The 21,963-nt window shown below is 40.7% G+C and overlaps 2 protein-coding genes across 2 annotated transcripts; one reads left to right on the top strand and one right to left on the bottom strand.

Annotated features, from left to right (window-relative positions):
• The first annotated feature begins 43 nt into the window (after positions 1-43).
• On the top strand, positions 44-4,915 carry PNO1 (partner of NOB1 homolog (S. cerevisiae)). The gene is made up of 6 exons (XM_009709378.1): positions 44-227; positions 2,045-2,128; positions 2,789-2,849; positions 3,615-3,732; positions 4,254-4,324; positions 4,807-4,915. Exons 1-6 carry the CDS (start codon positions 93-95, stop codon positions 4,872-4,874), a joined length of 537 nt encoding a protein of 178 aa, XP_009707680.1. The 5' UTR covers positions 44-92; the 3' UTR covers positions 4,875-4,915.
• A 1,668-nt stretch (positions 4,916-6,583) lies between these two features.
• On the bottom strand, positions 6,584-21,170 carry PPP3R1 (protein phosphatase 3, regulatory subunit B, alpha). Its single transcript, XM_009709377.1, has 5 exons — positions 21,134-21,170; positions 13,545-13,721; positions 12,139-12,198; positions 11,020-11,204; positions 6,584-8,771 (listed from the first exon to the last, which is right to left on the bottom strand). Exons 1-5 carry the CDS (start codon positions 21,144-21,146, stop codon positions 8,724-8,726), a joined length of 483 nt encoding a protein of 160 aa, XP_009707679.1. The 5' UTR covers positions 21,147-21,170; the 3' UTR covers positions 6,584-8,723.
• Positions 21,171-21,963: the final 793 nt, after the last annotated feature.

Raw genomic sequence — 21,963 nt, 5'->3', positions numbered from 1 at the left:
CCTTCCCTTCCTCCCCGGCCTTCCCTTCCCTCCCTTCCTTCACGGCCTTCTCTCTCTCTCTCCGCCCCCCGCACTAGGTTGGAAAAGGCGAAATGAGGAAGGTTCCCGTGCCGGCCAACAGGTACACGCCGTTAAAAGAGAACTGGATGAAAATATTCACGCCCATCGTGGAGCACTTGCAGCTTCAAATCAGGTTTAATTTGAAAACAAGAAACGTGGAAATCAAGGTAAGGAGAGATCCCACGGCTTTCCCGGCAACGCCGCCCCTCTCCCCCCAGGGCTTCTCCTGCCAAGCCTGGAGGCGTTCGGAGCCCCGGCAGCGCTTGGGGACGGCGTGGTTTCACCTGACCAGAAAACCCTCGCTGGGGATCAAAATACGATCTGTCAGTTACAGCTTAGAAGCAGGTAGTTAATGCAAGTAAAATTTAAAAGTGTTAATCTCCTCTGGAAGGGGCCAGCGTAAGCTGGTGGTTTGGGTTTGGGTTTTTTTTCAGTTTTTGTAGAAGAACATTACATACTTGAGAATTAAGGAAGCATCTTGGTCTGTGTGTTAGGTGCACTTTTGGAATGCAGTGTTTTCCAGGTATTTAAGACTACCAAGTGCTTGTGTGACAATTTTGAGTTAACGGTGTCTTTTGAGGGGACCACGGAATCTTCCGTTATCTTTTTGGGGCAGAAGATGAGGGCCTGTAGTTTAAGAGCTGTGATTTTTCTTTAATGGACTGCACTGAAACAACTTAGGGTACAAGTACCGATACATAATCGTCAGTCTTGTAGATGCTCGTTCTTCATTCTTCTTCCTTCTCGGGGATATTCAGGCGAGCGGTTTCTAAGAGTAATCCAAAGCTTGTGCCACGCCTCTGACCTACGACTTACTGTGGTAGCAACGTTGATGTATGAGATCTTCTACTGTAATAGCGAAAATCCAGACACCAACAGTAATTTTGCTTCCTAACCTTGAAACCTTCCCATACGTTTGATGGTAGCAAGTGGAGGGAAGATGCCAGAGCTGCCCCTTATTTAGACTTCCTAGAAATAAGGTGAAGGAACAGGCAGGGAAGAGCAGGAACTGCGCAGGTGAAAAACCTGGGATTTTAACACTGCTTTTTGATAGGAAGTGGTGTCTGGTTGAAGAGCAAGGTAGTGGTGTTCTTTACCAAGCCACTTTCTTTTTGCCCATATCTATCACGAATATAAAACGATTGAAAACTTTGCAGGGGGTTTCTGTCATTTCTCTGACGTGGCGTGGAAGCTGTAAATGACATTTCGGAATACCTTTTATGTGTTCCAGCCCTTAACATAATTACCACCCTGAATTATTGTTTCCTGCTTTTCATTTCTCACAGCTTCAAAGACTGCGCTTTTCTAAGTCGTCCCTCTTGGGATCTGTAAACGCAGGTGTGCACAGACGTTCGTTCCCACTGGTGGCAGAGGAATGCTTTGGCCCAGTTTTAGAACATGAACTGAAAAAATGCCCCTGGCAGCAAATCCTGTGGCCTCTACTGGCTGGGGGAAAAAACCAAAAGTATAAAACACTTGCTGCTTTGGGAGGTGGATCTGTCCCTGTTCCAAACACCTTGCTAACCTTTCCCAGCCCATACGTTTTATTGAACCTGTCAGGGTTTCTATTCACCTGCTAAAGCATCTTTTGTCACTAAGATAACCGTCCCTCCTCAAGCTGTCTCCTGCATTCACCCTTCTCTGTTTTTCTGCTGTTCTGTGTTGCAGTTCAGTTTGCGTTGTTTGGTTTGGGTTTTTTCCATGAAAAGGGTTCTCCTCAGTCAGGGGCGGTGGGGATGTCCAGCAGCCTCTGCCTTCCCTCCCCTCCAGACGCAGGCTGGGGTAGTTGATGCACTCCTGTTTGTTGAGGGTCAACATTAGAAAAAAGCAGAGAGTGTTAAGATTGGGGTCTTTCAGGAAAACACGGTATCGGAGCATTACCTGAATGTGGCTTTTTCACAGTTAGACCCTATCTTTTAGATTTTTCACATCCTGATCCTACTTGCATGGTCTTAATTTGCAAATGGAACTTCTTGTCTTGCAGACTTGCCAAGAGACAAAGGATCTCAGTGCTCTAACGAAAGCAGCTGATTTTGTGAAAGCATTTATACTTGGGTTTCAAGTCGAGGTGAGTCTCCCAACAGCTAGATGGTGAGATTGCTTGAATTTGCTTGCATGATGTGTTGGGCCTCTCTGCAAACTACAGTAAGAAAGAAACAAAAATCCTTAGGTGGGTTTCTAGAAATAAATGTGTTTGAAATTGTGACTGGAGTGGAAGTCTATTTTCTTATGGTAATGCAGGATAACAAAGTAACCTTCCAACAGCGCATAATTAAAGTTATGAAATGGAGGACATCTTTAGCTGTACGTGAGAGGCAAGCACGAAGCAGTAATCTGGCTCTGAGGTGCTCTGCGTGTGCAGAGACCGCTCATTCGGCTTTAGTCCAAGCCAATAACCTTCAGTCCCTTCCAAACTCAAACTCTGCTTGGAGAAAACAGCACCACTTTTTGCAGTACGGTACGGGCTGCTCGTTGCCACAGACCTGCACTGACTCCAGGGGGCCGGGGGGGCCTGAGCTGGTGTAGGGTTCTCTACTTTGAAATAAAAATTTGTATTGCTACTGAAGAAGCAGTCGGTCTAACTTTAGCTGACTGACTGTTGTTTGGTGTGGTAAGTGGAGAAATAACTACCGGTGGCGCCTGTTGTACACGTAAAGGAAACATCAGCTTTCAACTCTGTCGTGGCACTGTAACACCCATGCTGATAACAAATCTCTTAATATTTTAGGATGCTCTTGCTCTCATCAGATTAGATGATCTTTTTCTAGAATCATTTGAAGTTACAGATGGTGAGTAGTTTCTGCGGCAGCATGCAAGTAGTTGTGTGTACCATCTGCAAGGACGTTCTTTTGTTTCTTTCCCCCTGCTCCACTTGTGTCACTTAGCCTCAGGGATGGGGAAGACTTTCATGCTATTACACAGAATTATCGTCCAGGTACAGGCGGCTTCAAAGGGTTGTCATTTTCCTAAGAGGTCCCAACAAAACCCCCAAACCTTCATCCTTAAAAGCGTGTCACTTTGTCAAAGTGACTTGATTTTTCTTGTCACTGAGTAAACATTGTTTTAAACTTGAAGGTGAGAGGGAGTGGTTTGGGGAACACACCCGTTAGATGTTTAAACCAGAATGGGCTTTGACGGCGAGGGGTGGGAAGTAGGGGCAGAAACATCTGTTACATCATGTGTTACTGGGACTCTCTGGAGTCCCCTTCAGAGCAGCATCCAAATCTGATCGACTTCATTTCTACTGGCGTTAATTGGGCGCACTTGGGCTGCTTCTGTGCTCGCTCTGAATTGCTCGCTAACGAAGGGAATGCCTTCCCTGGCGCTGCTGCCCGAGAATTTCTCTCGGCTGCCAGAGACCTCACGGTCACGTAACGCCGGATGGGATTTTCCCTTCTCGTCGCAGAAGGTGAAATACACACGTATCTGTATTCATCCCAGTAAAGCTGCTTTCGTCTTACTTGGGAGTTGTTGTTTCCAGTAACTTAACCAAGGAAGCCTTACAGAAACGCACACCGCTGCCGTTACACTGAGCGTGTTAACTCTCGTTTTAGTCAAACCTTTGAAAGGAGATCATCTGTCAAGAGCAATAGGGAGAATAGCAGGGAAAGGCGGAAAAACAAAATTCACTATAGAAAACGTAACCAGGACACGAATCGTTCTCGCCGACGCGTAAGTATTGACTTCCTTCCTTCTAGGCAGAGCACAATCCCTAAACTAATCCCTGTCCTGTTCCAGGAGCAAAGATAACTTGAGTTTTTTGAAACATTTGTAGAGCAGTAGGAAGACAAATGATTTAAGTGCTATTTTTAATGAACGCTGAGTATTTATTTGACCTTTTGTTATGAGAACGATGACGATGTTACCGGCGCACTGCAAACAGCAATTCCCCGGGGTGTAAGAACTCCTGCTTACAGAGAATCAAAGCTCAACCCACCAACAATGTTTTCTTCCTAAAACTTCTACACTGTTACATTGGCACATGGTAACAGTTCTTTTAAAAAAGATTCAGAAGAGGACAGGTTTTATGTTGTACGTTTTCTGGGTTTGGGGTTTTTTATTTACAAGTGCAGAAAAGGACCTAGTACACTGATCTGAAATTTCATTTTCATCTCTAACCTCCAACTCTATTAACTACGTAATCACAGAGGGTTTTTTCCATTAACTAATGCTACTTTGACTGCTTTTTACAGGAAAATTCATATTTTGGGATCTTTTCAGAACATTAAAATGGCACGAACAGCAATTTGCAATCTAATTTTAGGTAAGTTCCATTATCTGATCTTCTCCCTTACATATAAATAGATCTCACGGTTTGAGAAGCGACTTTCTGTGGGTCCTACCTTCCCCCCTGGTGTGTCCGCCCCTGCCTCTGCAGCAGGCAGCCTGCTGGGAGTTGTCCTGTTGCCCTTAAGAGAAGGGTTTGGGGAAGAAGCAGGGCACCCAGGGCTTGGTTTCTGGCTCCAGAACCCTCTCCATGGTGCAGAAAGAAGATTTTTCTGGTTTTTGATGTAGCTGCGGCATTCCCGGAGGGGCCGTTCTGAATGCCCTGCCCGGCACCCCAAAGGGGGCAGCTCACCCCACCAGCAGCAGTTTTAACTCTGCCCTTGCGGTAGCGGACAAGATGCCCAACCCTGCCCATCACCTTATTTCTCCACTTTTAACACAGACACGAGAGCCAAACATCTGTTCCTGGGACATACATGTTACCGTGTTTGCTGACCGAATTTGTGCTTTCTCCTGCAGGAAGTCCCCCCTCCAAAGTTTACGGCAACATTCGGGCAGTGGCCAGCAGAGCAGCCGAAAGATTGTGAGCTGCAGGGCAGCCGCACCACCACGGACTGGGGCTGGGAAGCCCTGGCTTCTGCACCTGCGAGAGGCCCGGAGCCACAGCAGCCCTCGCCCTTCTGCTGCATTTGGAAGCCCAGAAGAAAACCAGGGCTGTTTGTGCGGTCCGATTTCCTTCAGACACGCTGTCTGGTTTGAACACACTTAATATTTCTGTACAGTCATTAAAAGTTATTTTAAATTGGTTGTGTCTCTATCAGAAGTACAGGTACCCAATTTTACTTAAACTTATCCTCAAACAAAAAGGTGCTTTGTTACTGACTGCGGAACATCAAAGCATTAAGAGACTGCTGTCAGAACTTCAGGAAGGCTTTGAGTTTAATGTTTTGAGCCTAAAGGAATCGGCAGTTACACAGCCTAACCCATCACATTCAGTACCTTCCTGGAAAAAGGAGTCGTCAACTGGAATGCAGAGTTCAGTGGCAGCTGCCCGAGGAGTCTCTGCAACTGATGAACAACCCATCACAGAAACAGTAAGACAACAAAGGTAAATAGCATACTTTGACTTCATCCTAGAATCCACCTGTATAGATTGTTTTTATTCTCTTGAAAACGATCTGTCAGGGCAGCCGAGTGAAGCTAAGAGCAGCCAGGTTAAGTACTTGCCAGTGCTCCAGAGCCCAAAGAACCGTGAGGGCTGTGTCTCCTTAAAATGCAACCTGGATGCCACAGGGCAACGGGAGAGGATGGAGACCAGGCCCAGGCCCAGTTTGACTTAAACGCGGGCCCCTTCCTCCTGACCCTGCCAGCCAAACTTGTCACCAAGTCTCTTGCAAAGTAATTTATGAATGAAACAAAAACCAAAATGAGATTATCAAAAGCACTAGCAAATTGAGCAATAAGCATTTCTCTCAATGTCTGCGTTTCCAGAGCAGCACTTTATAGTCTGGGATTATTGGCAGTAGTGTTATTACAGCCAAATTCATTTGAGCCCTCAGTTGCCAAGAGATCTAAGACTTGCTGAGTCACCTCAATGCAGAGCTCTCATCAGTCAGAGTTAGCGTGTCCGTTCACGGTAAAACCACGTACGCCCCCGTTAGCACACTTTCTGTTCGTTGGCGATTTATGTCCTTGATCTCAATTAGCTTGAAAGACAAGGGGGGAGCGAGCCCAGGGCACAGAGGAGCAATCTGATCTTTCTGCTACAGCAGGTGCGTACGACACCAACGGGAGCAGGCAGCACCCAGAAGTCCCAAGCAACTGCCCCACAAAGGGCAGCAGGAACAGCGTTCCGTAAAGGATGTACCTGCTCCGGGGAGGGGAGGGCACCCGCAGGGAGAGGTCTCAGACCCTTCCTTGGAAGAGAAGCTGCCTTTCATTCCCCACCTACATTAAGGTTAGGGTTTGGTTTGGTTTTTTAATCCACCTTCCACTTACCAGAATTAGTAGGATCTAAACCACGGTAATTTATCCCATTTGGACATTTGGCAAAGAGACTCAGATGTGCCTTTAAGGAAAAAAAAATACCAACACACAAGTGGTCTTGAAACAATGAAATGAAGCCTGGAAGTATTCCAGGGACTGTCTGCACCCTGTACAGCTTCTCCGTACTTCTTTATAATCAGAAGAGGGGGCAAAACCTGCGAACAGCAAAGTTTTCTCTCCTTCAGAGCAGGGCGCAGAGCTGCTCAGAGTCGAACAGGAAAGGTCAAGGGAAGCACTGAAGCAGCCCAGCCAAGGTTCAAATATTTTATTTTGTATTCATAGAGTATGAAGGTTCTTATAGTTCCCACAACATATGATGTCGCATGCAGAGGAAAAACAAAACATTCAACATAAATCATTTTTCCCCACACAAACTAAAAAAAAAAAAAAAAAGAAAACCTCATCCCTCCCCTTCCAGTCCCCCTAAGGAAATAACATTAGCACTAATTTCTATAATGCCAGCCAAGATATGCACAAGCAAGTAAGAGAAATCGAAAGCATTTGCTAAAATGTTTGTAACAAATACTTATGTACAAAAAATTCACAAAAGACTAGTTCCCCCTTGAAGCAGAGCACATGGCAGTTGACACTGGAACAGATACAACCACTGGCTGGATTTATAAACCACGTACTGATCCAGAGGAAGAAGTTACACGTAGTGGAGATTTTTGTTTTGAACATTAACATTTACCAAAGTTTGGCAACATTATCTTTTAAATTATGCAAATTATGTAAACAAGAGGAACATTTCAAATCGATCTACATGCAAAACTTCATGTCATGCAAGGACACCAAGCACCTGGATTTCTCTCTCACAGACAGAGCCCATGATGTGCAGCACTCAGTTGAAGGAACAGCTATGGCAGACAGGTGCTCGACTGACGTCAGTTCAGACAACCTGCACTTCCCACTCCTGATTATAAAACCCTTTTTTTAATAGAAAAACCTACTATACAGGAAAGATGTACTGTCCTAAAAAAAAAAATAATAATCTAGCAAATGTTTTTCTTCCAGCCAATAGTACCATTGCAGAAAAGGGAAGGGATGATACAAAGTTGTAAAACATGGCTCGCTACTTTTATATCACACAAATATATCAAGTTACCATCCGTTACAAATTATGATATGGACAAGTCTAGAAGAGAAAAAAAAAAATCTCTCCAGGCAAAGGACTGGAGAACCGCAAGAGGTATAAATTTAGATAGTGTGAAGTTTTCCTCCTCTATGGCATAGGTTAACAAGATTTTCCCCCTGTATGAATCCTATATACATATATATATAAAATATTACCAGTTATTTATGCTACCTGTAGTATTCTTTAAATGCAGAGGGGAAACTATCATGGTTGAAACAACAATTTCAATGGCAAGAACATTTTATCATCCAAGTACTGTATAAAATAAGTAGATGGGAATCCTGCACAGTTGCATTGATCCTAATTTCCTTAAGCTAAGCGTGAGAGAAAATCATGACTGCGTCTAACACCTGGAGCAGCCGTACCTACGCTGAACCCAGAAGAGCAGATGTGCCGTAACTTCAGGACAGCCGTAACTGCTCCCGGTTCCCAGGTGACGAAAGCTAGCGGCCGTCAAAGCATTCCGCAGTTGCTGTACGCACACGAGGGCTAGTTCTTGGCAGTAGCATTAAACTATATTCTCATATTAAGTAGAACTGTACTAAGTTATTTAGCAAAGAGACACAGTCCCTGGTAATATATTAACAGGTATAAATAAACTTAGTCTCCTGTGTTACAAAAACAAAAAAATGCAATTAAGGTGGATTACTAAGAAGCAATGCTTTGTCAGCCAGTCAATATATAGAAACATCTGAACAGTCACAGGAAAAGAAAAAGAGTTGACCTAACACCCAGTTAAAATTTTACATTCTTCTACTATATATATAAAACTGTGTGAAATAAAAGTAAGGATGTATATCCATATATTGAACTGTTAATATTCTGCTTGGCACTTTGTACTCTAGTTTTGTTTCTGAATCAAGTATATTAAATTAAAGCCCACCTAGCTACTACATATAGAAAGCTACATATATATCTATATATAAATACACACACACATATATATAGATAGATATTTCCTTGTTATAAAAGATGAAGAAAAATAAATTAAAAAGCCAACCCCTTCCCTTTCTCCACCACACTGATATGCTCTTTCCATCTTTGCTGTCCTTCAGACTTTAAAGTGCTACACTGAGTTATTGAGAGAATAAAAGTTCAATAACACTTAGTTGGCTTCATGAGGCTCATGTTGGAAAATGTGGCTTCACAGAGAAAAATACTTCCATTTAAATACACAGAGAGCATTGCTGGACGTCTTGAGCAGATCTTCAGAGATGGAGAAGAAAGCAAAAGTGTTGGGTGGTGCCCTACAGAGTCACACATCTACGACCATCTTTTTGTGGATATCTAGGCCTCCTACAACCTGGGAGAAAAATAAGCGTTCGGAGAGAGATGAGAATTGCAAGTTAGCAAGACACAGAGAACACAGTTTATTCGGAAGATGCATTCAGGTCCACCATAACCACAGAACTTCCCTGGCCTCTCCAAACCAATTTACATTTCACAAGTACCGCGAGATACACGACTGAATTACGTGTGAACCAAGGTCACTATATTAGTACAGTTCACACACTCAAGGGCCTGAAAAACAGTGTAAATCACACCATTTTGGGCTGTCCTCCCCCAGCTCATATTCTGACCTTGAGTTATGTTTCTGGATGTTAAATGAAATGCTAACTTTACTTCTGAAACACCCTGTAAAACTGTGCGTCTTTACATGAGAAGCAATGGGCTGTAGGAAAGGTGGCAGGATTTCCGACAAAACTGCACGCACCCAAAAAAGAATTACCGGTGCTCAAAGGTGTACGATTCACGCATGGAGAAAGGAAAAGGAAAGGTGCAATGTCAGAGGAACTTTTTATAATGCAGAACTAAAATTCAAAGGCCGAACGGTACGGCCAAATGCCACGAACAAGAAAGTATTTTTGCAGATAAATGGCACAAAATTCAAAGAAGGTAAAATGCAAGAACAGGAGGGTAAGAGATTGTGGGAATGTAAGGTGTCTTGTCAGGAGGTCAACAACAACTGAAGAAATTAAATGAAAGGAAGAGGAAAACCAAACAGCAGTACAAGACAGGAAGCCTGGGCAGAAGCCCAAGGACAAACGACAACATCGTATTTGACGGACGGCCGCGAAGCAACAGCCCCGTGCAAGAAATAAACAGCTCTTTCACTCATCTGGGTGTTTGCAGGCTGCAACGCGTTCCCAGTTCTTTGCAGGTGACCACTTATTTTCACACAATGCCAGAACATTAACTAAACCCTACCAAAATAACATGCAGGCAACAGAACCTTTTTGCTTTAATAGTTTGGGGGAGGGCAGATTTATTTTTTTTTATTCCCTTTTTTTAGAACTTGCATTGATCCTAAGTGTGAACAAGTTATGTTTGAACTGCAGTTGTAAATTCAAAGAGTAGGAAACAAAAGCAATGCTTGAGTGCCTATCGACTCAAACGGTGGTGTATTATTGAACATACACCTGGGTAGCATTTTAAATTAATGTGTAAACACACGTTACTGCCATTTTCAAATGTTCAAGTTTCAATGTGTCATTTACCTTTTTTTTTTTTAAAGGGAAGGAATTTAAAACTTACTGTCAACTATTTAAACAACTATATGACACGGGTGAAAATCTACCATTTCAAGTCTCAATTGCTACATTGAAGCATTCTGCTGAGTAAAACCCCGAGTTTTTTAAATGCACCTTTAAATGACTGCCCGTAACTGACACAACTCCCCCTACCCCGGCCTTCCTCACATCCCTGTGTTCCGCAGACAGGGATAATCTCCCCAGGCTCTCTCCACACTCCGCAAAGATAAACCTTTCTCAAGGGCGATTTGGAGCAGACACCGGTTTAGAGACTGGGAGATTAACCTGAATTTAACCTCTGTGGAACACACCTCTCCCCTCCACCCCTGACACTGACACTTTTTGAAAGAGATCTGCTGTGACGTACTCTGAGTTGACAGCTTTCAGGTGCTTTGAAGCATTTTTCCCCCCGCCTCAGCAGACTGTACAGGCCTGCCCACCGTGCTTTGATTTTTTTTTTTCACTCCGTGTATTCCATTAAGCAGCTAGAGACATTTAAAACAACTAAAACTGCTGTTTCTGTTTTAATCAACTGTTGAAAACCAGCCTCCTACGACAAGCCAGTCACTCGCAACTCATCTTTAAAGCTGCTATTTTCTACCAGCATAGAGACTGGAATCCAATACATGTCTTCACGTCAGGCTAGCATTTTTGTCTATGTACAAACATAATTAGGACTGGTCTTGTGTTTAGTATGTCATAAAACGACATAGAAATTACTTTGTAAAAGTTGCTGTGCTCTTTGCAAAGCAATCTTCTTCAGGCACACTAGATTCGGTGGGAAAGTCTGCGTCCCGAAGGAACCGATTCATTACCTCCTCATATGCCCTAAGACACATTGCTCTACCAGAAGCCCCAAGACAAAAATGCCATCCATAATAAAGTTGTGGCAAAGAGTGACTGTTGCCAGATCAGAAGAAACGCTCTGCTTTTATAATCTTACCCTTCATACTGTTTACTATTTTTCATCTTTTTTTTCTAAATTCCAAATTATCAACATTTTCTTTAGAGGTTACTTACAGCACAGAATTCTTCAAAGGATATTCTTCCATCACCATCCTTATCTGCATTAATTATGGTTTTATCTACAATTTGCTGTAACTGAGTGTCTTTGAGATTGTTCCCAACCATCATCTTCAGCACCTGGAAGAGCTCTCCATTTGAGATATAACCATCTTTGTCCATATCATAAATGCGAAAAGCAACTGCAGGAGTAAAATAAATATACGTGTGTGTGTGTAAAACTTTCAGTAACAAATGTGGTCGGAAAAGAGCAATATACATTCACGTGCTTTGCATTACAATAAGTGATGACACAATGCTGCACAAGCTGAGAAAAATACTGCATTTTAAGTGAGATTTCTTACAGCCTTTCCATTTCATCCTGAAAGTCATGAAACATTGGAAACAATACAACGAATGGTGCTACTATCAAATTTAAAAGAAAAAAATCTCACTTTAGAAATGTCAATTGAAGTTGTTTAAGCACCAGCAGTAAAAGAACTCTATAAACACTGAAATGGAAAAATCTTTACCACCACAAATAAAGCACCCAGGTAGCAGCTCATTTGCACGCAGAAAAAATTGTAACTTTCCAGGGAAGGGATGAATCAAAATCCCACCTGGTTACTTTGCTGCAAACAATCTGGCATTAAGACTGAATTTATTTTTAAACGTTTCAGTCTTAGTTATTGAAAGCTACATCCATGACTGAGCCTACCCCTTCCCCACTCCAAAAGCTTGGGTCATGTTGTGTTCCTGAGATGCAGTTCTCAAACAAGAATTTAGTGCTGTTCTACTGCAGTAGCAAAAAATTTCGTGTTTTTCTTATGCTCCCATAAAGCAAAGCACATTGCTACACAGTTTTGTGAACTAAGTATCCTTAAATGAATTTTTCTATTCAAAAGGGAAGCAACTGAAGATACTCAGAAGGCAATCTCCTCCTCAAACCTTCCCTGCAGAAAAGAGCACTGGCAAATTTTTCACACAAATGACAAATGCGTGCAAAAAGCTTATAATCTACCTTCATTATTTCCCACTTTTCAAAAGAATCTGGATTTACTGATTACTCAGTGTTAACTAACAAAAGTTAGTTTGAGAATCAAAAAAATTTTTGTTAAGGAAGATCAAAATACTTACACCTCAACTTCTGTTCCTTATCTCCTTTGACACTGAACTGGGAAACTCCTTCTATAAATTCTAAAGAATACAAGAAAAACATTTACCAAAAAGTGTATTTTTTAATAAACCAAGGAAATCAATATTCAGAAATTTTTAGAAATTGTAAAAAGAATCTAAAAATCTTTACATATTGCCTACCTTGTGACACCAAAGCGTCCACATACTTTGAAACTTTTAATGTTCTTTAGTGGGAAGTACTCCACATCCAATACTGTGCTCACTGAACAGACTTGTTCACGCCAGTATTTAAGTAATTTTATTGCTAGACTTTCACAAGAATCTGATATAAAACTCCATCGCGATCTCTCCTAAAGCTACTCCAGTGGGGAGTCTGTGTAGTTCCTCTCAAGATTGGTTTCTCAACGTAAAGCAAGAATTACATTAAAACTGAATACTGCTCTAATTGCTAAAAAAAATATTTTTTGGTAAGAAATAGGGTAAAAAGAAAATTTACGCTGTTTAACAATGAAGTCATTATCCCAGGAGCAAACTCCTGAGTTGCCAAAAAAAACCAAACAACCCTGGGATGTGATGTGTCTGGATGAAATCCTGTAACTAGGGTTGTTAGAGAAGAAAGTCTCATATAAATGACATTTAAAAACTTTTCCAATTAAAAAAACCAAACCAGCACCAATTAACCTTTTCCAGTCATGAGCAAGAAGAGACAGTAAGTATTACCTTGACCAGAACTTACAGACATTATCACTTTTAAGGGGCTTAGACTGTTTTAACATCAACTAGCAATGAAGATTTTTAACCTGCTGGCCTCTTTTAATCATGAATATTTTAAATAAGTCTAAAATTTTCGAGGAGTGTACAAAATCAAAACTTTTGGTTTTTGCTTGAAGAGCCTACCTAAGATCCATCTAAAAAGAATCCCGTAAAGGAAGTATCAACAGAAAATTCTGGACCACTTTCACAATGTAGAAAATTATTTCCAAAATACCCCAACAAAAGACAGATCTCACAACATTTGGATTAATACAACTTATGCAGACACACCACTTACACAGTCTACCCCACTTTTTTCAGTCTCTTCAGCCTAGGAATATACTTCAGATAGCACCACAATTAAGACTCTGAATTAGCGTACATTAAGAGATACTTAACGAATAGTCCTAAACGAGTAGGACCTGGAAAGCTATTACTAAGCAATATGCTCTTTTACGCATTTCATTCAGGAGTGCCCTAATGCGCCAGAGAAACTAGTTTTACTGGTGTTGAGTTTCACTAGGAATTAGCACCTTATTTTGATTAACAAGTTTTCTTCATCCCTCCTTTCTCAGCTGAAGCAAAATGTGAATTCTAAAGCTCCAGGAATTCTGACACAAGGCCACCACCTGTTACACAGCACTGTGTCTTACCTTTGAAGTCCACTTCTCCATTTCCATCGGTGTCAAATATATCTATTACTCGCTGTACCAATGGGTTCTGTTGCAATTCAGGTAAAGACATGAACTCTTCCACGCTCAAAGAACCAGAGTTGTCCAAATCAAGCTTCTTAAATCTCTTTCCTAGTCGTTTTATCTCATCAGCATCAACTGAAAGAAAAAAAAAACAAAACCCACACCTATCCTTAGAAAGGCTTCAGTAAAACATTTGCCAGTTAAACACACAATGCACATTTCATTGCTTTCCTACCAGAATTTCTCCTACTTTATTGCAACTATTAAACATTCTCAGGGAAGATTATAAAGGTAACACCAAATTCCCAAGACAAACACAAGCCTCTTCATTTTATTTTAAATAAACCTTACCTTTTTTCCTCCCTGCACCAGCCATAATACAGTTAAGCCTTGTGACTCACTGCATAACACATGCTGACACAACGTTTCTAAGGATTGAGGATGCTTAGGTAGTTCTTAGTCAGACAGCTCTTACAAATACCAGCTATGAAGAAATTAGAGACTGAGTTTTCTTTGAAGGCGCTAGCATTACATTTACATTAGACTAACATAACACATTAGAAAGACAATTATATTAGTAAAGATATTAGCAAAACTAGTGCTTCTTCAGCACACCAAACATGAGATCTCCTGGCATAAATGCCAAGTTAAGCAGGTTAACACAGTCCCACTGTTGACCAGTTATCACTCACGTACTCAAAACATCCCCAAGACAGACCTAAGATAAGTTTTTTTTCTCCATCTTAAACAGGAAACAGACATACCTGTAGCCATGACCTGCACACATCCCCCCCCCCCCCCCAAAATTAAAGCAGATTCACTTTCTGCAGCAGTACAACATCATCTATCCTCTTCAAATTTTTAAAAGAATCTCAATTAAAGCATATACCTAGTACCCTACTTTACATCTCTGATTTTGCCAGTAGAATCCATAAACACCACTAAGAAATCTTGTACTCTCTTACTGCTGAAAAGTTTGAAAAATTTTCCCTGTAACAATCTGAAAAATCCGTACCAGCAGCTTGATTTATGAGACCAAAGTTAGCTCACAAACTGCTCACGCCGTCTGGGTATGAAGGAGGCACCGAAGTTCTTAGGAAGTCCTAGAAAGTGACCAGCATACAGCAAATGACAGCAAACACATCTTGCAGAACCTGAAGCATTCAAACTCCCCATACCAACTTCTTTCCTAACATGAACAGTCTCCTCAACATTTCTTAGCTCCATTTAGTGCATTTGCTCCAATAGTAAAAGAAATCGTTTCTTAAATTCGACAAGGCACATACATACCACCTGATCCACTTTACATCATGTTAATACGTTCTTAGGCTTCTGTAGAAGTGCAGCCTAAGAACAATGAGCACTTAGTCTTTTCAGTATGTTAGGTCAGCCAACATGCAGAGCTCTATGTTTGGAAATTGTAGCTAATTCAGAGAGCTGATCCTGTAACCAAAGTAGAAACAAACTTCCACTTAAATCTCTTGATATCCTTGTCTAGAAACCAACCAGACACACATCCAGAGATATACACAACTGCGCTATTCTGGAACGAAAGGGAGAGCACACCAGACGTACAAGATGGTTTTCTGTCAAGACTTACTTTTGCCTGAATAGCAAATTCTGACATTCTGCAGGTAGTCAGTCTTGGTAACTGCTTGCAACTACAGAGACAGAGGGCAAAAAAAGGGTCGATATGCCCAGAACAATCTTCCTATTGCTGTGCCAGCAAGTGACAGATCTGATTCTGCCTCTACGGTTATAAAAATAAGGCTAAACAGCATTTGCAGAGGCTTAGTTTCCTCACAGTTTCCAGTACGCAATCTGGTATTTCAATTAATTAGACTCCCGACACAGCATTTGCAGAGGCTTAGTTTCCTCAGTTTCCAGTACGCAATTTGGCATTTCAATTAATTAGGCTCCCGACTGCAATAAACCTGCGTTCCCTTTTCCAGCAGTTTACAGGAAAGCCTAGAACCTGATTGAAGGTGTGCTCTTAACAGCACGACATTGCACCGCAGCATCGAGAGCGCATTACTGTCAACATCCCTCTGAATCACACGGAAGGAGCCATATTACCATATGGTAAGCATAAGAACATAATCATGAGACTAAAAGATGATGGTATTAACAGAGAATGGCAAAGCTGAGCTCCACCAGCAATTAGCCCAAATAGCTGCTTATGAGTTCTGCCAGCACAAAATGCTTCTTCTCACCAATATACTGAAGGTATTTGTCTACTCTTGCTCCTGTCCACATAAACTCCTTGGTTTCCATTCTCCTCAAAATCTTAAAACTGTAAATGGAGTGGTCACTCTTTGAAATGGTAGGCACTATCTACCCTCACCCCCTGCCCTGCTGCCAGAGAGTTACCGGACCCACTACAGTTTACTGCAAAGCCAGCACCTCGGCAAGCTATTAACATGAGAACCTCATGTTAAGCAATGATTAAGAGAAGATAAAGCATCAATTTATTCTTTTCTTTATAGATTGTAGTCGAGGAGGTCAAGATTATGGATGATAAAAGACAAGAATCATATGATGGGAAGGGGAAGAGGTAGGAGGGTATGTAAGAATATTTCTCAAGAATTTTTGTGTTTTGCTGGACTGTAGCCTAAATTATGAAATTAAAGAAGAGTCTTCGTACTCAGAAAATGGTACTCTTTCTCCACATATACACACTTCCAATTTCACAGCTCATACAGTCAATTCCAGTTCAAGCGCAACACACAAGCCAGGCACAGATGTTTAGCAGCAGTTCCTACTAGAAACGGGATTACAAATTTCTCATTCCAAACCTTGAAACACTCAAGCAAAGGGTTTGCCTGCACTAGAGATCTTGAGAAGAGGTTCTACACTTTGGGGGAAAAAAACAAGTCAAAGAACAGTACTAAAGAAATTAGTATCTCTGCCAAAAGCTGACCAAATACCAATCTCATCCAATGTTGTGGGTTTTTTTTTTCTGGCAATGGACACACCATGGATGAGAGTACTTGGAGAAGGAAATAATGAAAAAGTCAAAGTAATTACAGCAATAGGAAAATTTCCTTTAACAGTTCATGAGCATAAAAGCCTCTGTTCATTATGAACATACAGATAAACACAACATCTGCAGATCAGTGTTCCATAACTGACTGGATGAGAATTTCATATCAGAACAATTTCATTATTTTTCCCTCAAATATATTGCAAGCACCTCACCTACCTTTAAAGTCCTTTCCACCAGCTGAAATTTAAAAAGCTGACACACTTTAAAAAAAATTCAGTAACATCTTTGTCTTCATAAAATTGCTTTAAAAAATAAAATAAGAATATAAAATAAGGGATGAATGCATTATAGTGTAAGTCTTAAATTTGCATAGGTTTCTGAGCTGGAAGGACTGATGGTGGCAGCAGCAGACAGAATTTTACAAGGCAAGCTCAGGAGACTGGGACAGAGATGAAAACACCAGGAAATCCAAGGAGGTCCAAGTCCACAATAGTGTAAAAAGGGTGCTAACATCACTGAGCAAAATAAGGAGGATCAAGCTGTGTTTATATCATTTGAGGCATTTTTTGCCCGTGACTCATCACAGCGGTCCCTGAGCTCTGGCCACAGTGAGCGTTCCTCTACCCCTGAACTCAAGTTAGCCTTTTTTGTGCTTTGCTCACCAGCTGACATGAGCCTCTAACGCTTCCTATGCTTTTCAGCGGAATCGGAAAGTATCCCATCAGCTTGGCGCTGATGCCTGAGCTTACAAACTTACTAACTGGCTGGAAATAATTGCTAAATGTTTTTCTTTAAAAGGCTCTGCTGGTCACCCTGAAATTATTCACTGTTTTAAAGTACAAACAATTATTTGTTTACTTCATAATCCATTTTTAATTTCATTCAGCTTGTAACGAACACAACAAGGTGAAGATTTTTAAGCAGTTCCAGCATTAAGGATTTTTTTGTTAAAGAACTACCAGTATTTTCACAAGATTCCTCTTCCATCCAGGCATTAAAATTCTAGAGCCATGGATACCTGCTTAGTATCTTGAATTCATTTGCATGCATCTAAAAATGGGATGGATCAGGTTAAAATGCAAGGACTCTATGCTTCCAAGAAACCACATGCAAACATTTTGTGTAACTCCCATTTTAGTAAAGGACCTTTATCTGCCTGGTGGACACTCTCGAATATATTGATACGTACTACTGAATGCCCACTCCTTCCCCCAACACAGCAGCACAGGATGACCCATTATGTTTTAAACCAGTTGTTTGTTTCAAGCTGTTATTCACACAACTGATGCTCAGATAGTATTGCAAAAAGCATTCAAGTGGCAACTCAAAAAGCTTCACTAGAAGCAGATTTCTGGAGTGCGGTGTGCTCTACGTTGAAAAAAGTAATTTCAGAAAAGTTTTTAATATTTTTTTTTCTAGTCAACATAAAGGTACATGGCTAGCTGCCTACTAGTCAAAAGTAAAGAATGCCTTAGAAATACACATCTCGCTGAAATCCACTACATTCAGGGATATTTTAACAGGATAATTGCTTACGTATTGTATTCAGTACATCCATTGCTGCAGAGTACACAACACTTATGCAGGCATCTGCAAAGCGTACAAACATTAGAAAAACTGTGTATCTCTGGGCAAAGAGGTGCTGAGCACTTCTGAAATCTAAGTGTTTACCTAAATGTTTAAACCTGTATTTAAAAGGTTGGCTTTTCAGATACTCTTAAAAATACTGGCTCAAAGTTATAACTAACAAAAAACAGACTAGAGTGTGGTCACAGAGAGCCTAGTTTCCACATATTTTTCCAATATGAGATCATTATAAACAAGATTATTGCTAAGGTATTAGGAAAAAGATTTTTGGTAATTAAAATCTGTTCTGAAATTTATTTTAAATGTTTCCAGGTTAAAAAATATATATATACTCCCCCACCCCCCATAAGAATGGATTGCAGAGATCTCAAAATAAAACAGACCTTCGTCAAAAAGCTCTCACCTCTCTCTACAGTCTTGTCTGATTCACGAATATAATATTTCAGACTAGCCACCAAGACAGCCATTTCAGTCTTGGAGATCAGATTTCAAAAAGATGACGCCCTTGAGAACACATTCAACCACTTGTCTTGTATATGCTTACACACAGCTGGCCTAATCCTTTTCATGACTTCAGATGTGTCAATTACAGTTTCCCAAGTTAGAGAAGAGATACTAATCTCATCCTAAAAACAAAACATACTATAAAATATTGTTTGTACTATAAAATACTATAAACTATTTTCTACTATAAAATATTGCTTATTATACTATAAAGTAGTTTTCTTCACAGATTTTGCTATGATAAAGATGTTCTTATGGACAATTTGACATAGCTTGGCTGACCTCAAATTTTCACCATGTAAAACAGCACTAGATTTTCAGTAATTCTCAGACACAGCACAGCTGAGAGAAAATCATACTTTAAGAAATCCAACAACACAAATTCACCCACTGAAAAGAGCTGATGTTCTAAAATGAAGGGTACAAAGAACATTCTCGACTATTTAATGGTGTGCATCCTCTGCATAGCATCCTGAATTTGCTTCCTCTAACTGCCAACTTTAAAACAAAGTAATTCTTATAAAACGAGACACCAAAACAGCGACTGCAGTGCCAGGCAGAGGTTACGGCCCAATACCACCGTGCAGATAGCATAAATACATTACCGTTAACTGACAGTCTCCCAAAAAACCTAACCATTCAAAATCCTTATCAAACCATCTTCAAAAACATTGTCCGGTCTTGGCCCAAAAAGCTTTTGTCCTGTCAGTGACAACTGCTTGGAAGCACCGTCAACATTTAACATTTGAAGAACAAGGTGAACACCTACTTAGTGTGGTTATTCACAGGCACGCTACTGTACACATCTGTGCCCCCCAAAATCCCTGCTCTTTCAGGGTACTCAGCCATGCAAAAATCTTTAGGCACAGTGCAATCATGGCAGTGATGAGGCACAAGCAAGCAAAGGGATGTCTGTGGTAACTACACACGCTAGGGAAGATGTAGTTACTTTGCACCTGACTTCCTCTCTACTGCGAGAACCACCATCAAGGCAGAAAAAGCTTTAATCATGTGAAACCTCATATTTACATAACGCTATCCTCAACATACAGTTTAATCACAGAATATAATGCGGAAATCTTCTCTTTCTCTGCAATAAAAGGAGGCAAACAAGTTCAGTAGTAAAGCTTTAGGATGGCAGTTGCTACCAATGAATATAGCTTGTTCCAGAATCAACAGTTAAGGATTGCAACACACTGCTTACAGCTCTATCAGAGACATATCTAGGTTTTTTTTAAAAAAAAAAAAAAATCTTCAAGAAGCCAGTTTGTCCCTCACGAAAAACTGACCAATGGAGCAGTAATCTAAGATCGACATACATGATTCAGGAAAAGACTACTGAAGTCTTCATCAAATACAAAACTCCCACTCACATAACCAAATATACACTGAGAGCATAACACAGCAATGCGGTTCTGTGGATAAGACTCTCAAGTGTTTACAAACTGATGACTCATTCTAATTCATGTGGGCATGTGCATTAGGTATAGAGGACTTGCAAATCACTAGCTGAAGCCTAGTTTCTCTGAAAAATGTATTTAGAAAGAGATTCCTCTATGATTACTTATTTCATATTACCGTTTGACTTATGAGAGCTGGAGTTCAGTTATGACTAGCATTGTGAAAGCAATCTAGAAGACTGTCCCCATCTTGAAGGATTTATTACTCTGTTTAAAAACAGGACCTGATTCACCAAAGATGAGGAATTTTATCAAGCAGTCCATACACACATACACAGGTCTACACATGATTTAGTACTGAAGAAAAACATTCAAGGAAAAAAGCAGTGAAAAATAAGTACATTTAGCGTAACACTACAGCGACATTTCACAAGACAACCCTTTCTTTGGTCAGCTTTAGGCAAGAAATACTTCACTATTTTTACAGGGTAGGCTAACCCCATGAGACAGGGGAATGAATTTTATGCTCACGTGGCCTAAAGCGAACACCACCAAGTGGCTTCTCACCTAAATGCCTGGCTGCAACTATACGCAGGAAAAAAATGCTTTTTTAGCCTCAACCTCTCTTTCCTCTGAGGGTGTAAATGCAGCTTAGGCAATACAGTGCACTCCTGACCTAGCCCATACTGCACCACAAGCCACTCCACATCTCCCAGGAACTTGCACTGGGACTGATGGAAAAGGCCCACCAGTTGAACTACCAGTTATAACACTTCATTGTACACACGTCAAAACTACTGTAAGTTTGTTTCATACTCTAATAGGAAAAAAAATTTGATTTTTTTTTTTAATGATGGACTGATTTTTGATTTTACAATCCAACAGCAAAAGTTATATTATTTCCAAAGGTAATCTTTCACCTTTTAACTTTAGTCTTTTGGTTAGTATATAAACTGCATAACTTTTCAAGCAGTAAATTCAGTAACCTCATACATGAAAGTTGTACATATCAATCTCCAAATAAGATTAACCTCTCTAACAATATAACGTAGCAATTAAAAAAAACTTACAGTGCGAGCACATTTCCAAAGGGTAGCTTGCCTCATTTCCCTGAAACACAAAAAAAAAGTTGCAATTATTTCCAAGTTAGCTTAGAGGAACTATTTTAAGTTTCAGCACTGTAAAGATCTGGGGCAATACAAGTTACATGGTTATTTAAAAATAATTATATATATTTTTTTTTTCACCCAACAATCACAGTGTTTTATTTGGACAGGTCTATGATACCAAAACATATAAAGAGATATGAAACCATTAAGATGTCTCCTCTGATAAGAACTCCCATGAAAATATCAGCAGTACACACTATGACAAGGATTTCAATCCCATATTCTAAACTTCAAAAAACAAAGTCACTACTTATACATTGCGCAAATGCTACTTTTCAAGCTGAAATAATATTTCAGAATTTCAAAGCTTCACATAATCTCTTTACCATTTTATTTTATACACAGAAATAGACATGTCCTTATGAATTACCACGTGTGCTGGTTTGGGCTGGGATAGAGTTCATTTTCTTCCTAGTAGCTGGTATGGGCTATGTTTTGGATTTGTGCTGGAAACAGCATTGATAATTCAGGGATGTTTCAGTTATCGGCGAGCAGGGCTTACACAGAGTCAAGGTCTTTTCTGCCTCTCACCCCACACCATCAGCGAGGAGGCTGGGGGTGCACAAGGAGTTGGGGGGGACACAGCTGGGACAGCTGACCCCAATGACCCAAGGGACATCATGCTCAGCATACACAGCTGGGGAAGGAGGAGGAGGCAGGGAGACATTCGGAGTGACGGCGTCTGTCTCCCCAAGTCACCGTTACGCATGATGGAGCCCTGGTTGCCTGGA

Source organism: Cariama cristata, unplaced genomic scaffold, assembly GCF_000690535.1.
Source record: "Cariama cristata isolate BGI_N322 unplaced genomic scaffold, ASM69053v1 scaffold9291, whole genome shotgun sequence".
NCBI lineage: Eukaryota > Metazoa > Chordata > Aves > Cariamiformes > Cariamidae > Cariama > Cariama cristata.
The sequence above is the reverse complement of the archived record's forward strand: the minus strand, read 5'-3'. Positions and strand labels throughout refer to the sequence as shown.

Coding starts and splice junctions, on each gene's coding strand:
- PPP3R1 (XM_009709377.1), bottom strand. Junction 11,205..12,138: donor TAAGGAACAGAAGTTGAGGT/GTAAGTATTTTG, acceptor TTACTCCTGCAG/TTGCTTTTCGCATTTATGAT. Junction 8,772..11,019: donor CCTTTGAAGAATTCTGTGCT/GTAAGTAACCTC, acceptor TTTTTCTCCCAG/GTTGTAGGAGGCCTAGATAT.
- PNO1 (XM_009709378.1), top strand. CDS start 93: ATGAGGAAGGTTCCCGTGCCGGCCAACAGGTACACGCCGTTAAAAGAG. Junction 2,850..3,614: donor ATCATTTGAAGTTACAGATG/GTGAGTAGTTTC, acceptor CTCTCGTTTTAG/TCAAACCTTTGAAAGGAGAT. Junction 3,733..4,253: donor CGAATCGTTCTCGCCGACGC/GTAAGTATTGAC, acceptor TGCTTTTTACAG/GAAAATTCATATTTTGGGAT.